The sequence below is a fragment of the Tetrahymena thermophila genome, assembly GCF_000189635.1.
Source record: "Tetrahymena thermophila SB210 genomic scaffold scf_8254468, whole genome shotgun sequence".
In the NCBI taxonomy this organism is placed as follows: domain Eukaryota; phylum Ciliophora; class Oligohymenophorea; order Hymenostomatida; family Tetrahymenidae; genus Tetrahymena; species Tetrahymena thermophila.
In genome coordinates, this window is record NW_002476244.1 from 61535 (window position 1) to 79353 (window position 17819).

Here is a 17819-nt window from a genome sequence, read left to right on the forward strand (position 1 = left end):
TTATTTTTCATGAAAAATATATTATTCTATTTTAATAAATTGATTCTAGCTAATTGCATAATGATTGCCAATTTTTATATGAAAAATACAATAAAATACCTCATCCATTTTAAATATAAAATTAATTGATTAATACTAGTTAAATATTTGATTACTTTGAAAATTTAATGTTTGTGAACAATTTATTTTAGGTAAACTTAAAAATAAATTTCACCTATATATACATTTTTATTAAAATAATAATTATTTTTTTATACCGAATTTGTACTTTGAAATAGCTTTTTCATTTTTTTTGTATTGAAAAGCTTAAACAAATTCTTTTCAGAAAAAAAGAATAAATTAGAAAAAAAATGTCAGTAAATTTTATTTGTTACAGACACGATCTTTAATAATGCATAATAATGTATTCGTACTATATTATTTCTGATAATATAAATAATATGTTTGTTTGCTTGTGGAGGGAATTAATTTCACCTTTCATCAAATAGATAATCTTATTTATAATTACTATTAAAATAAGTAATCAAATTTTAATTTTTTTGTAAAATTCATTTAACAGCAACAAGTTCATTTATTAATTCATCCTCATTCATTTTTTTGTTTTTTTTTTGTAATTTGAAAGTAGACTATAAGGAGAGCTTGGGTTTTGCTTCTTCTTTTAAGAAATTTGACTTAGGAGTAATTCTTTTAGTTTTCTATGTTTATCTTTATGAGAGGTATCAGTATTAAATATATAGGAGTTAATAAATGATATCATTTATAATGAACAAAATTCCACTATTCCAAATGCCTTATCCAAAAAAATCATTAATTAAATTAATATAAATAATTAGATGTAGCCAAAATCATTGAGAATTATAAGACTGATTAAAAAAGATTCAATCAAACAATATAGTTAAAATAAGATAAACAAGCCATTAATATTATTAGCATCGCAAGCATAATAAAAATAGCCCATTTATAAAAAATTCCTTAGGTCATAGTATATTAAATAAGGTGTTTGTTGAGATGGAAATTGAGGAATAGCACTACTTTTAAAATCATTAAATTTAATATCAGCCATCTCATTATGAGATGTAAATAGAGACACCTTAATAATAAATAGTAAATATGAATGAATAACATAATTACCAAGTGTCAAGTGAAGGGCAAGAAAATTGTAAATTATAGGAAAGTTAAAATTTGATAAATTGCAACGCTTCAAATTCTACATTAAATGTTTTAAAGTAAAAAGAAATAGCCTAAAAAAATAAAGATTCACTTTCTGTCTACTCTTTAAATTCTTCATCATCTTCTTCTTCCTCCTCTGTTAAAAAGCGCAAACCTTCAAACAATTTCGATATCGAATCAGCTCTTTCTTAAAATTCTTCTGGAGATTACTCTAGATAAGTGGATTACAAGCTTCAACCAATTTATAAATAGCTGTTTCCTAATTCATTTGTGCATATTTTTGGTGATATGGTTATCCACACTGATATTAACAACTTAGAAGATTACATTGGAATTAATTCACCTTTTAATTACATAAAAAAAATATAATAAATTTAATATAAAAAAGCAAATTAAACACTTGAGGTTTTGCTTGATAAAACGAATACCACATTTATAGACTACGACCACCTTATTTAACTTTTTTCCAATTATCCTGAAAAAACAATCCACGAGCTAGGTAAAAACCTTGAAAGATACAAATGCTACTCAATAAAATAATAAAAAATGGTCTAGATATGCTCTTAGTAAGAAGGTTATGCTGAATTTACACGTTTGAAATAAGTGAAATTTGAGAGATTTAAGTAGAAAGCTATGGAAATAGTAGACTAATATAAAAATGAATACATATGTTATATTATGTTTCAAAGAAATTATGATACTGGAGGAGCTGAAATGAGAATAGTAGGTTTGAATGAAAAGCTCATTTCTCTTCTTGGCACTAGTGTTAATGATTTTGAAGAGCTAACAAGGAGAGTTGGAATGTATTGCTTCTAAAATAAATACATTTATAATTACATACTAAGTAAATATATTGAATAAATGGGAGAAACTTTAAGAAAGTCTCATGAATTTAGACAGGCTGAAAATATTTAATTAAATAGAGGAGTCGAAAAAGCTTTCTCGTTGGAATATTAAACTTCAATGTTAACTATTGACGATTTTATGGTTGATTCTACAATTAGATTAGAGACTTATGTAGATTGTACAGATGAAGATTCTGACATAGCTCATGATTTGTTAAAATTCAGAGACATGCTCCACATTTTTAGAATTAATATAACAGATGAAACCATAAACACATTAAGAATATAAAGATTAGGCTAAACACCAAATTATAAAGATATAATCTAAAAAGAGTCTCTCTACTATGAGCTAGAAGCATCCATATTTTTAGAAAAATTCTATGGACCTAAAAGAGAGACTTAAGAAGATATAAAAAAGAAAGAAGAACTTGAAATAATCCAAAAATAAAAAACTTGTGGCTTCCGTCAAATAAGTTGATGATAATAAGTAAATAATAATTAAATGTAATTTCAAATATAATTAATAATATAATTAAAATCTAAATTACTTAATAATGATAATATATACGATTAGTAGATATTTAAAATATAATAAAAATAAACATTTTTAATTTACTTTATACATAAATTAAATGCTATTCTTATCTGAAATTAATTTGAAATTTATTTTTAAATTTCTGTAGTACGTTAAAAAATAGAAATAACTGTGCTACCAGAAAGTCAAAAATGATGATCCCCTTAATAAAAATTGGTTTTAATAATAAAATTATACAAAAATGCATAGATAGATAGATTCATTTATTATATCTGCTTGTTTTTATCTTAGAATTCATTTGTGTTGTACATTAAAGTTTAAGATGATAATCAAACAAACTAATGAAATTAGCTTTAATTAAATTATTATTAACAGCTTTTATATGAATTTTTAAACAATAAAAATTAAAAATCTATCTTTAAAAGTTATTAATTATAATGTAAGATACGTCTTCAATAAAATATTTCTTATTAATTTACTTAAATTTTAATTATGTTTTAATATTAACCTACATTCAAGTCTTTTTAAAATAATAATCAATTTTTGAGTTTAAAAGAATTCATTTCTGATTACAAAAGTTTATTTTCAATTTAGCTATTTTTATCCATAAAAGTAATAACTTATTTATTTATTTATTTTTTACTTTTGACTTATTGTTAAAACCTAATTTTAAATTATAAAAATGTTTTTTAAATTTCAAATTATTATTTTTATCATTATCATATTTATTAATTAATTGTCAATTAATAGCTTGATGTTAAAGTTTTTTAGTTAAAATAAAATTGAAATTTAATTCTTAATTTTAGTGAAAAACTTTAATTTTTAATTGCTTTACAATACAATTTATTTTGATATGAAATTTGTAAAAACCAATATAAATGGTATAATTTTTATAAACCTTTAGATTATTTATACACCATAGGTTAATGATAGGAATGATTCTGTCTTTTTATTTTTTTATGACTTTGGTCTTTTTCTAAAAAACAGATAAAATAATAGTTTTTACTGCTTTATAATCATGGTAAATATGATAATTCAGTATTTATAAAAAAATATTTGATTATTTTTAAATTTAGTAAAAATAGACTTAAAAGTCTTTAAATTCTTACATAATTTCTCAACTTAATAAACTTTTATATATGATTTAATATAAATTAATTTAATAATTAATTATTACATTTTTTTCACATATTAAAATTTTATTTTATATATTTTAATCCATCATTTTTTTCTTTAAATAATGAAAAAGTTTTAAATTGCTGATAATTTTTAATTTTTAGTACCAACTTATTATTCTAATTCTAAAAAAAATTTATTGTTAATATCCAATTTTTTTCAATTGATTATATTAGCTTATCTTTTATTTTTGGCTTTTCTATTGCTACTAATTTCTTGAGCCACCAAAAATATTTTTAATAGGGTTAATAAATGGGCTATTTGAAGGTTATTCATCTAATCTTTTGATTTTTAGAACTATATTTTTTGTTCGCTCTTGCTTTAATAATTTAAAATTTATTTTACTTTTTCATAAAACTGATCTTAATATTTTGTATTTTGTTTTTTAGATGTCTATATAAATATTTTTTTTTAAGTTTTAACAAATTTTTTCAATTAAAAATGATAAATAAATAAATAAATCACTTATTTTGTTTTTTAAAAAGTAAATTTAAATAGATTTGCTTTAAGAATAAAAGTAAAATTTTAATTTTATTTATTTATGAATTATTGGGCAAACATTAAGTAAAGTAGATTTAATTAAAACTTTTGTATAATGAATTCATTCTCTAATACATATATCAAATATTGATATAGAAAGAAAAATTGATTATTTTTACTCAAACATTCTTTCAGTAAAACAATAGATTTTTAGTAAGCTAATAGCATAAATCTAATTTTAATTCTTTTATTAATAAAAGTTAAACAGTAAATAGAATCGTTGTTTGAATAGATTAAACAATTTAAAATCTATTAAAAAGCTAGAAAATGAAAATTAAATGCATATTTTAAGTACAAATAAATTTAGCTGTACATTAGATATTTCTTTTAATAAATACATTTTCTAAAGTAATAAAAAGAGTTATTTATAATTGTCAATTTTTGAGAGATTAGTTTACCATTTTTATCCTTAAAAAATAAAAATCTGAATTTTAAAATACTTACTGCTTTATTCAAATAAATATTATATTTGCGAAATAATTTTATTTAACGAAAAAAATTAGAATAAATCTAGAATCCAATATATTTGCACATTTTAAAAGTTTTTTGTTCTTACTTACTATTTATTGATTAATTGCATGCATGATTTATCGCTTATTAAAATAAATATAGATTTGAATTTCGAAATTTCATCTATTTAAAGTAAATTAAGATTATTTTGAATAATTAAGTTTACCTTATTCATAACAAAGTCAATTTATAAAAGAAAAAAAATTTAGTTTTTTCAAAACAATAATCTGGAATATGTGAGAGTAGTTTGAGATAAAGTATTTAGATTTTTTACTAGAAAAACAGTTCAAGTAATGCTTACTCGATTTAATTTTTTAAACTTAATAAAATATATAATTTGAAAAGGGAATGAAATAGCTATCTTTTCAATTTATTAAGCAAATTTATTATTCAAATACAACATAAAAATATATTAAATAGTAAATCAAAATTAAAAATACTATTAAATTTTAGTGTATAATAGCATAAACTAGTATTATTATTATTATTTTTTCATGGTTAATAAATAATATTTGATAAGTAATCTGCTTTCATGGTTATTAATTTATTATTTACAATTATCAATAAATATTGTTTTAAAAAAAGTATAATGATAACAACTATTATGTATAATCAACACACACACCACTTATTTTTTTATTAGTATCTTATCTTCTTATTATATATTTATATTGCATATAGTTATATGGTATATACGATGAGAAAAACGAATTAACAAGCTCATAATCCAGATTTTTACTAGAAAATAATTGAACACAGTTTAATTAAATATATAATAAATAATTCAAAAAGTAAAACAAAAAAAATCAAAACATATCTTAAGAATTTAATATACTTACTATAAATTAAAAATAAATGAGTCTATTGTTTTTAGATATCTTTGGAATAGGTATTGGTTTGCGATATATGAATAAACATGAATATTAAACCAACTTTGGTGTTGCAATCACTATCCTTATTGGCTGCTTTTTAGGAGTTTAAATATTTTTAGTAGGTAAAGAAGTAATTAACAAATCTAACCCAGAAGTTATTTTTGCAGAGAGATTTGTAGCAAGCCCTGACAGATTTAATATAACAAGGAAAACATTTAATTTTGCTTTTGGTGCTTAATTTCCTGGAAATTTTTCTTAGTTCATAGATGAATCTATTTATACTGTTACCGCTGAGCAAGTTTCTATGAAAAAGAAGTATAACTAATCTAGTGGAGATTATTATTAAGAATGGTAGACGCTTCCTATTAGAGTCCATCCTTGTAGTTCAAAAGATTTTGAAGTAAATGAGTCTATTGATTATTTTAATAAGTTGGCTGGTCTAGAGTAAATGTATTGTCTAGACTATGACAGTTAAAATTTATTTATTGAAGGAAACTTTGATTAAGATTCGTATGGACTTATATAAATTAAATTTAGAATGTGCACCGGAAAGTAAAACTGTAGAGATCCTAGCGAGATTAGAAAAATTCTAACTAACTCTTTCGTTGCTCACTATACGAATGACCTTATAGTAAATCCTAAAAATGTTAATCCTTTCTAGACAATATCAAGGGATATGTATTGGAGTACTAATCCTATCTATCCGAAAGATGCTTATCTTTATTACAGAAATATATATTTTTAAACTGATAACGGGATTGTTTTTGAAGAAATAGAAACTTAAAGATAGCCTTCATTAAGCTACATTTAAGAATAAGTATGAATATATTTTTCAATATTTTAATTTAGTTTTTGTTGAAAATACAATATTTAAAATAAATTAGTATTTTTCTTAAATTTCACAATTTAATTTAAAAAGGTTATTTTTGGTGAATCAGACTATTTTTTTGCGATGTATATCAGATTTGAAAAGGCTAAAGAGTCTATATATCATCGAAAATACAAAAAATTAGATAGCATTCTTGCTGAAATAGGAGGAATTGCTAAAGCTCTAGTAATGATTGGTTTCATTATTTGTGTTCCTATAAATTAGCTTCAACTTTATAACTAACTTTCTAACTCTTTGTTTAAGTACTCGAATTCTGAAATAGCATAAACAGAATAAGCACATCGAACTAATCATAAAATTGCAGGTAAAACGTTTGTCTAGATCATAGAAGCTCAAAAAATGTAAAGCGCTAAATAGATTGATTAAAATAGCAACTAAAACTAGTATTAAATTTATTCTTAAAAATAATTTATAGACAAAGAATAATCTTTGAGCTACGAATCACAAGTACAATCTCCATAATGTCAAAATTATATTACAAAAAACCAAATAACATCAAATTAAAGTTTAAGAGAAAAATCGATTGATAAAATTTATAAAAAGGAACTATTTTAAAAATAAAATGAAATTTTAAAAGCTAAATAAAAAGATTTTATCAATAGTGAAAAAGATTGTAAATAATTTAGGGCAGAACCTTAAGAGTTAATTAGTAACTAAAATGATCATAATACTAAATAAATAAATGTATAAAATAGTTATTATTAATAAGAAGCAAAAAATAATTTTAATTTATTTAACATAATCAAAATCACTAAAGAAATTAAATTAAAATCTACTTAAAAACTCTAAATACCTCCTCAGCATGAGAAAGAAAAAAACATCGAAAAATATATACACTAAAAACAACTTTAATAAAGTATTAAAGATTATAATTATAAATCATAAAAAAGCTTAGCCAAGCTTAAACAATTATTAAATTAAAATGATATTTAGAATTAAGAAAATGAAAGATTAAAACTGAAATGGTCTGATTACATTAGGTATTATCTTTGGCCTTTTGGAAGTTATGCAAAAAAGAAAAAACAAATTGATTACTCAGTTGAAAAGATTTATTAACATCTTGACATAATCTATATTGTAAAGAAACTTTTAGAGTTCGAAAAAGTCAAATAAGTCTTGCTGAATGAAGATTAAAGAAAGCTTGTACAATTCTTCCCAAAGCCTCTTATAAGTGTAGAAGAAATAGAATAAGAAAAATTAGAAGAGAAAAAACTTTCAGTATCTAAAAAGTCATCCTAGAAACATGACTAAAAAAAACTATCAATAAATATTCTTAATAACTAATAAAAAGATGAAAAAGAAAAAGCAAAAGAAGCTTTCCAAGCTTTGCAAAATATTATAAAATAAGAAAAATTAAGCGAAGTAGATAAAAAAATACTAGAAATGCTCGATAACTCCATTTTAGAAAATATCCACAATAATGCCGAATATCTCTAAGAATAAATAAATTTCGAAGATTTAAATTCTTGTGCTCTTAATGATCAAAGGTCGATCCAGAGAGATAATATTTTAAGTTTTAATAACTAAGATTTTAATCAATTAGTTAACATATAAAGCTAGCATAAAAATAAACAAAATGAATAAATAGATATTAAATATGATTAAAGTAACTAATAAGAAAGTTTTTTGGATGGATAAATGCCTAACGAAATAGGATCGTAAGAATTAACAAGCATGCCTTAATTAAATTTTGTAAATATTTAATAAATACAATTAAATTAAACTAAGAATATTTGAATTCGTATTAAAATTCATATTTTATAAATTTATTTTTATATAATATTCATTAATTCATAAAATTAACTTAGTTAGTTATTGATATTTAAATAAAAGCAAAACTAAAAATTTCAAACTATTTTCATATTATTCATTATCTAAATTATCTAATTATAGATAAATAAATTCATTTCTAAAATCTGGTGATAAACTATCTCTATTTTTTATGAAAGTGCTCTATTTTTTAATTATATTTTTAAAAAATAAAACTATTAAAAATAGATTTTGATAATAATTTATTTAACATAAAATCAATTAAAAACATTTAATTTCATTTTTTTAATTTTAGCTTTTCAAAAAATTTTTAATATTAAATTAATTAAAATTTTAATTAATATATAGAGTTGTAAATGAATTAAAATATAATATATATCTATATATCACATACTCCTTCTTAGATATATTTAATTATTTACAACCTCTAATTTAAGACTTTTTTTTAAGAAAGGGAAACTTTTAATTTACATATAATTCATACATAATTAAAAATTGTAAGCTAATTTAATTACAAGTAATAAAAAATATTATTAAATATAATCTAAATTAATTTGCTATTTTAAGTATTTAATAAAGATAATAAATTTTTATTTTTATTTTCTAAAATTAAATCAAGTAATTCTAGTACAGTTCTATACTGAAAATAAAATTTAAATTCAGTTAATAAAAATAACAAAACTCTTATATGGAATTCATATTTACTGGTTTATTTTTTATATATATAATCTTATGATTTTAAATATGCTTTCTCATATATTTGTAATGTAAATTAATAAATACTTATGAACCCAGAATTTTATATAATTTATTACATTTAAAAGTTGCTATTTAGATAGGAACGAACTATTATTTGTTTACATTAAAAAAAATTGATTACAAAATTGTCAAATATTTGATAATAAGAGGAAAGTGAAAAGCTAAACATTCAAGATTTTATAAAAAATTTTAATAGTAAATTTGATAATTAAAAAATAGCTAATAATAATAATTAAAATAAAAGATAGAGAAAAAGAAAAAGACAGTAAAATACTTTAAAAACTAAATATTTATTTTAAAAAGCTATAAATAAATAAATATAAAATGAATCTTTTATTTTTAGATATCTTTGGAATAGGTTTAAATTTGCGTTATATGAATAAAAGTTAATATTAAACAAATTTTGGTGTTGCAATTACTATCATAATAGGATGTCTATTAGGTGTTTAAATATTTTTAGTTGGCAAAGAGGTAATTTAAAAAACAAACCCAGATGTTATTTTTGCCGAGCAATTTGTAGCCAGTCCTGCTAGATTTAATATAACAAGGAAAACATTTAACTTTGCATTTGGTGCATAATTTCCTGGTAACTTTTCGCAGTTCATTGATGAGTCTATTTACACAGTTTCTGCTGTGCAAGTTACTATGCAGAGGAAATTTAATTAAACTAGCGGTGAGTATTACTAAGACTGGAACAACCTTCCTATAGGTATTCATCCCTGCTCATCAAAAGATTTTGAAGTAGAAGAGTCTATTAATTACTTTAATACATTAGTTGGTTTAGAAAATATGTATTGTCTAGATTATGATAGTTAAGATTTATTTATGGAAGGAAGTTTCGATTAAGATTAATATGGGCTAATTTAAATTTAATTTAGGAGGTGTACTGGATAATAAAATTGTAAAGATCCTGATGAGATAAATAAAATTTTAACTAATTCTTTTGTTTCCCACTACACAAACGACATTATAGTAAATCCTAAAAATGTTAACCCCTATTCAATTATATCAAGAGATATGTACTGGAGTACTAATCCAATCTACCCAAAAGATGCTTATCTTTATTATAGAAACATTTATGTTGAAACTGATAATGGGATAGTTTTTGAAGACATCAGCACTTAAAGAAAACCTTCACTCAGCTAGACTGAAGAACAGGTATTTTTTTTTTTGTGAATTATATTTTAAGCTCATTTATGCGAATTTTATTTTTTAAATTTGATGTAGTTAGTTTTAAAAAAGGTAATATTTTCTATCTTTCTCTTTATTTTAATCAAAAAAAAGAATAGAAAAATTAAAATTAAATATCATCTCTACCTAAACTATAACCAAAACAAGCTTATTTGAATCATGCGAAGTAATCTCAATAAGGTTTACTATTACCTAAAATATAGTATTATTACTGAAAATTTTTGAAATTAATGTAAATAAAACCCAAACTAAAAATTAGAAAATTAAAATGTTTTTGTGATTTTTGTGATGTGATCTTAATTTAGAAAATATTAATTCATTATATTTTAAATACTTTTTTAAGTTAATCATTAAATGTTGTATTTTTATTAAAACAGATTATATTCGGAGAAACTGACTATTTTTTTTAGATGCAGCTGAGATTTGAAAAGGCAAAAGAGTCTAAGTATCATAGAAAATATAAAAAATTAGATAGTATTCTGGCTGAAATAGGTGGTATCGCTAAAGCATTAGTAATGATCGGTTTCATTATTTGTGTTCCTATTAATTAACTTTAACTCTATTACAAACTTTCTAACTCTTTATTTAAATATTCAAATTGTCAAAACATATAAAAACAATAAACTAATAAAGCAATTCCAAAAAGTGCAGGGAAAACTTTTGTTGAAATAATAGAAGCTCAAAAGGAATAGAATAATAAATATATTGATTAATAAAATTTAGATAATTCTTAAGTTTATTTTGAAAAATAATTTTTAGATAAAGAATAACATATAACTAAAGAATCTTAGTTATTTGTATCTTAACAATAGTTTTAAGTCAGTAGAAATTAGATTTCTTCCAAATAATATAGAAGGGGATAATCTATGGAAAAATTTGTAACAAAAGAGCTAACTTAGAGGTAAATTAGTAAAAATAGAAAACAAGTAAATACAGACCCTATAGAATTAAACAAAAATTAAAATAATAAAATTATTAAAAATAATACATAAACTTAAGTTAATCTAAATCAGGTTAAAAATGATTTTAATATTTTCGATATAATTAAAATAACTAAAAATATGAAATAAAAACAGTCTTAGCAACTTGAGCAGATACCTCAAGCACAGAAAGAAAACGATATACAAAATATTGGATAATAATTAAACTAATAAAATATTTAATATAATGATTACAAATAATAATAAATCTTAACTAATTGCTAGGAATTATTTAATTAAAACGATAGTTAAAACAAAGAATATGAAGATTTAAAATTAAGTTGGTCTGATTATATCAAATATTATCTTTGGCCTTTTGGAAACTATGACAAAAAGAAGAAATAAATTGACTACTCAGTAGAAAAGATTTACTAACATCTTGATATAATCTATATAGTTAAAAAGTTACTAGAGTTCGAAAAAGTTAAATAAGTTTTACTTAATGAAGATTAAAGAAAGCTAATATAGTTCTTCCCAAAACCCTTAATTAATGTAGATGAAATAGAACAATATAAAAAAGAAGAAAAAGAGCTAATCAGATCATAAAAAAAAATGAAATACGAGTAAAAAAAATAAACTGTCAACATGCTAAACAATTAATAAATAAATGAAAAGTAAAGAGCAAAAGAAGCTTACGAAGCTTTGTAAAATATCATAAAAAAAGAAAAATTAAGCCAAATAGATAAAAAAATATTAGAAATGCTAGACGATTCGATATTGGAAAATATCCACAATAATGCTGAATACCTTCAATAATAATAAATAAATTTTTAAGGCATAAATTCTTGTATAATAAATGATTAAAAATAATTCTATTAGGAAGGCATTTAAAATTTTAACAACTAGATAAGTAAAGATATTTAATATCAAAATATATAAAATGAATAGAATAATATTGAAGAGATCTAAAGTAATTCTTTACAGAGCTCATTAAAAAAAAAAATGCCAAATGAAATAGAGTCATAAGAAATAACTAGTATACAAGACATAAAATTATAAAATTTTAAATAAACTTAATTTAATTTAATTAAAAAGTTTTGAATAGTTTATATATACAACCAAAAATAGTGCTTCACTTGGCTGTATAGTCTATCTATATATGTAACACAATTGATTTCAAAAAAAAAATTAAAGAATAAATTAATAATCATCGCTATTTAAATAAAGATGAAAATATTTTGAAAATTCTTAAGAGCATTAATTATTTATTTTTATTTTATATGAAAAAAATTTTTGAAAACACTAAATATCTTTTCTCAAATTTTTTTACACATTTTCAAAAAAACTCAGAAAATAAAAACAAATTATTTTATTATTTAAAATGATTAAAAATAATTTTAATTAGAGTCTTATCAATTTTAACTTACAATTACCTAAATAAGAGATTAAGAAAGAAGACATTGTTAAAAATTGTGTATTTTTTATTGAATTTTAATATAATTATCATTAAAATTATTAAAATACTTTATTTTTATTTTATAAACTAATTAATTGGTTGAGGTTTTATTGAAGTTTAAAATAAAAAGATCATAATTTAAAAATCTACATAGCAAAAAGAAAATTCATTAAAACATTAATAGCCTTTCATTTTTAAAATCATGCTTATAAAAATATCTTTAATAAATTTTTTTGTTTGAAAATGTATTTTTTCAATTTTATGAATGGATGGATATTCATGAAAATATATTTTTTGAATTGCCTTATTTGATAGTAATTTACTATGAAATTAATAAGTGCATTTTTAAAAATTGTATAACAAATTATATAGTTAAAAATAGCTCATTAATTTAATTGCAAGTAATCTTAAAAACTATTATAAAATATAATATAAATTAATTTACTATTTTGAGTATTTTATTATGAAAGCAAATTTATATTTACTTTTTCTAAAACGAAATCTAATATTACTATTGCAGTTCTATTGGTAATTAAATTAATTTAAGTAAATAAAATTAGCAAATATCTTTTATGAAATGTGTGGTTTCTAGTTGATTTATCATTTTAAATATCTAATCGTATAGTAATGTAAATTAATAAATAAATATTTATTACCCAGTATTTTATATCATTTATATGTATTTGAAATTGGTAAGTTAATTAGGTACGAATTATTTATTATTTGCTTACATTTAAAAAAATTAATTACAAAATAGTCAAATATTAATAATAAGAGGAAGGTGAAAAAGCTAAAAGTAAGAGGATTTATTAAAAATTTACAGTAAATTTAATAATTAAAAAATATTTGATATCAATTAATTGAAATAAAAAACAGAGAAAAAGAAAAAGACAGTTTGTAAGTTAGTTAGTTATTTAGTATTTAAAAATAACTAAGCAAAATATTATTTAATTTTAAATATAAATGAAATTTTTATTTTTAGATATCTTTGGAATAGGCATAAATTTGCGTTATATGAATAAAAGTTAATATTAAACAAATTTTGGTGTTGCAATTACTATCATCATCGGGTGCGTATTAGGTGTTTAAATATTTTTAGTAGGCTAAGAGGTAATTTACAAAACAAACCCTAATTTTATTTTTGTTGAGCAATTTGTAGCCAGTCCAGCTAGATTTAACATAACAAGGAAAACATTTAATTTTGCATTTGGTGCATAATTTCCTGGTAACTTCTCGCAGTTCCTTGATGAGTCTATTTACACAGTTTCTGCTGTGCAAGTTAGTATGCAGAAGAAATTTAATTAAACTAGCGGTGAGTATTACTAAGATTGGAACAACCTTCCTATAGATGTCCATCCTTGCTCATCAAAAGATTTTGAAGTAGAAGAGTCTATTGATTACTTTAATACATTAGTTGGTTTAGAAAATATGTATTGTCTAGATTATGATAGTTAAGATTTACATATGGAAGGAAATTTCGATTAAGATTAATATGGGCTAATATAAATATATTTTAAGAAGTGCACTGGAAAATCAAATTGTAGAGATCCTGAAGAGATAAATTAAATTTTAACTAATTCTTTTGTTTCCCACTACACAAACGACATTATAACAAATCCTAAACATTTTAATCCTTATTAAATTATATCAAGAGATATGTACTGGAGTACTAATCCAATCTACTCAAAAGATGCTTATCTTTATTATAGAAACGTTTATGTTGAAACTGATAATGGGATAGTTTTTGAAGATATCAGCACTTAAAGAAAACCTTCGCTCAGCTACACTGAAGAACAGGTATTTTTTTATTGTGAATAATATTTTAAGCTCATTTATGCCTATTTTATTTTTTAAATTTGATGAGATTAAAAAAGATAAAACTTTCTATTTATCTATCTATCTACCATTGTTTTAATAACAAAATATTATTGAAAAATAAAAATAAAAATAAAAAATTTTCTTTAATATAAGCTTTTTTGAATCATACTAAGTAACCTCAAAACTGTTTGCTATATCCTAAAATATAGTATTATTACTAATAGATTTTGAAATTAATTTAAATAAAACCCAAACTAAAAATTATAAAATTAAAATTTTGATATAAGTTTAATAAGTTTAAGAAATATAAATTCATTAATATTTTAAATAATTTTTATATGTTAATAATAATGTATTTTTATAAAAAAAGATTATATTTGGAGAGACTGAATATTTTTTTTAGATGAAGCTGAGATTTGAAAAGGCAAAAGAGTCTAAATATCATAGAAATTATAAAAAATTAGATAGTATTCTGGCTGAAATAGGTGGTATCGCTAAAGCATTAGTAATTATTGGTTTCGTTATTTGTGTTCCTATTAATTAACTTTAACTCTATGGCAAACTTTCTAACACTTTATTTAAATATTCAAATTTTCAAAACATAATAATACAATAAACTGATAATGCTATACCAAAAAGTGCAGTGAAAACCTTTGTTGAAATAATAGAAGCTCAAAAGGAACAGAATAATAAATATATTAATTAATAAAATTTAGATAATACTTAAGTTTATTTTGAAAATTAATTTTTAGATAAGCAATAGCAGATAACTAAAGAATCTTAAGTATTTGCATCTTAGCAATAATTTTAAGTCTTTAAAAACTAGATTTCTTCCCAGTAATATGTAAGGGGATAATCATTCGAAAAAAATTTTTAAAATGAGCAAATTTAAAGGTAAACCAGTAAAATTAGAAAAAAATAAAATACAGAGCCAATAGAATTCAACAAAAATTAAAGTAATAAAATTATCAAAAGTAAAACATAAACTTAAACTAATATTTATCAAAACCGGGCTAAAAACTATTTTAATATTTTTGATATTATTAAAATAACTAAAAATATGAAATAAAAATAACCTTAGTAACGTGAACAGATACCTCAAGCAGAGAAATAAAATAAGATACAAAATATTGGATAATAATTAAACTAATAAAATATTTAATAAAATGAATAAAAATAATAATAAATCTTAACTAATAATTAGGAATTATTTAATTAAAGTGATAATTAAAACAAATAATATGAAAATTTAAATTTAGGTTGGTCTGATTATATCAAATATTATCTTTGGCCATTCGGAAGCTATGCCAAAAAGAAGAAATAAATTGACTACTCAGTAGAAAAGATTTACTAACATTTTGATATAATCTATATCATTAAAAAGTTACTAGAGTTCGAAAAAGTTAAATAAATTTTACTTAATGAAGATTAGAGAAAGCTAATATAGTTCTTCCCAAAACCATTAATTAATGTAGATGAAATAGAACAATATAAAATAGAAGAAAAAGAGCTTATTAAATCATAAAAAAATATACAGAAATACGAGTAAAAAAAATAAACAGTCAACATACTTAACAATTAACAAATAAATGAAAAGTAAAGAGCAAAAGAAGCTTATCAAGCTTTGTAAAATATCATAAAAAAAGAGAAACTAAGTGAAATAGATAAAAAAATATTAGAAATGCTAGACGATTCGATATTGGAAAATATCCACAATAATGCTGAATACCTTCAATAATAATACTAATAATAACAAATAAATTTTTAAGACATAAACTCATGTATAATTAATGATTAAAGGTAATTCTATTAAGAACACGTTTAAAGTTTCAACAACTATCTAAGTAAAGATAGTAAAGATATTTAATATCCAAAAATATAAAATGTATAGAATGATATTGAAGAGATCTAAAGTAATTCTCTACGTAGTTCATTCAATTAATAAATGATAAATGAATTAGAGCCATAATAAATAACTTATATACAAAACATAAAATTATAAAATTTTAAATAAACTTAATTTAATTCAACTAAAAAGATTTGAATCAGTTTTTTATACAAACAAATATTTAGTAATTTTTTAAAATTCTAAAAATAGTATTGTTGGAAATAAAATTTTTACCTATTAATTTATTATACAGTTTAATTCATTCATTTATACTTTTACAAAAATATTTCATAGAAATTTATTTTTTATTTTATTTCAAAAGAAATTAAGAATAATTAAAATAATTAATTAATTAAATATTCTAAAAAAAAAAAAAAATTTTGTATTATAAATTCGATTTTAGTTTAACAATTTCATAGCTTCTTATTTATTTTAAAAGAAAAATCATAATAAATTTTAATAATATTAAAAAATTATAACTATTTTAGTTTATAAAAATTATTTTTTGAAAAAGTATAAATCAATCAAAATATTAATGAGTTTTCTTTCTCATAATCAAATAATTGAAAACAAAAAATTGTTAATTCATATTTATTGTTAACAAATTAAACATTCTTTTATTTGAGAATATACCAAATTGCATCAAAAAATTTTCTATTTTTAAAATAAATAAAGTATCTAATTATTAATTTAATTTTTTTTACTTTAAAAGGTAACTCTTTCTATTATCTATGAGAAATTATTTTCAAAATTAAAATGATGGAAAATAAATTTTATATTATGTATAAATCAATTAAGCATATAGATTATTGTTTTCTATTTCTTGTTGAATAATTTAATAAAATAAATAGTCTTTAAAAATTATAAATTTGATTCCACATATTTTTCCATTAGATTTACCTTAAATTATTTATTAATAACACTAAATTATTGCTTTTTATAGTAATTATTTAAACTTTTTAAAATTGTTATAGAATTTTAAAGCAAAACTGAAATAAAATTAATATTAAAGTAACTTAACATTGTGAAAGCAAATTTACATTTATTGAAGTAAAGAATGATAGCATTATAATTCATTTTTCTTATATTTAAAAGATTTTAGAGTTAAGAATAAGTTAAATTTTGTTGGATTGTAAAATGAATAGGTAAATTAGTGGCTTTTAAAATCAGATTTGATTAATTTATGGTAAAAAAAAATTAATTAAATTTGTTATATAATAAAGTGTAAACATATTTTAAGTAAAAAAATATTCTTAGAGAATAAACATGCTAACAAATGTAAGTAAAATATATTATAATGTATATGTGGATTTAAAATTAATTTTTGTTTTATTTTCTATTGTATTTCTTTATTATTTATGCTTTAAAACTAAACCCAAAAGTAGCTATTTTTTCTCACAACTTAAGAAGCTTATAATAAATTATATAAGCAACAACAAGCTATTTATTTAAATAATATAATATTTTTTATAAAAAATGG

At 20.5% G+C, this 17819-nt stretch overlaps 4 protein-coding genes across 4 annotated transcripts; all 4 read left to right on the top strand. All coding sequences in view use genetic code 6, as the record gives it.

The window, feature by feature from the left end:
* Positions 1 to 1008: 1008 nt before the first annotated feature.
* On the top strand, positions 1009 to 2493 carry TTHERM_01044670 (hypothetical protein; the record flags this gene model as incomplete). Its single annotated transcript, XM_001030640.3, has 1 exon — positions 1009 to 2493. One exon carries the CDS (start codon positions 1009 to 1011, stop codon positions 2491 to 2493), a length of 1485 nt encoding a protein of 494 aa, XP_001030640.2.
* Positions 2494 to 5631: 3138 nt separating this feature from the next.
* Positions 5632 to 8274, top strand: TTHERM_001044671 (transmembrane protein, putative; the record flags this gene model as incomplete). Its single annotated transcript, XM_012799471.1, has 2 exons — positions 5632 to 6465; positions 6568 to 8274. 2 exons carry the CDS (start codon positions 5632 to 5634, stop codon positions 8272 to 8274), a joined length of 2541 nt encoding a protein of 846 aa, XP_012654925.1.
* A 1167-nt stretch (positions 8275 to 9441) lies between these two features.
* On the top strand, positions 9442 to 12278 carry TTHERM_001044673 (transmembrane protein, putative; the record flags this gene model as incomplete). The annotated part of the gene is made up of 2 exons (XM_012799472.1): positions 9442 to 10224; positions 10635 to 12278. The coding sequence occupies 2 exons, from the start codon at positions 9442 to 9444 to the stop codon at positions 12276 to 12278; spliced, it is 2427 nt and encodes an 808-aa protein (XP_012654926.1).
* A 1369-nt stretch (positions 12279 to 13647) lies between these two features.
* On the top strand, positions 13648 to 16495 carry TTHERM_001044675 (transmembrane protein, putative; the record flags this gene model as incomplete). Its single annotated transcript, XM_012799473.1, has 2 exons — positions 13648 to 14430; positions 14822 to 16495. The coding sequence occupies 2 exons, from the start codon at positions 13648 to 13650 to the stop codon at positions 16493 to 16495; spliced, it is 2457 nt and encodes an 818-aa protein (XP_012654927.1).
* Positions 16496 to 17819: the final 1324 nt, after the last annotated feature.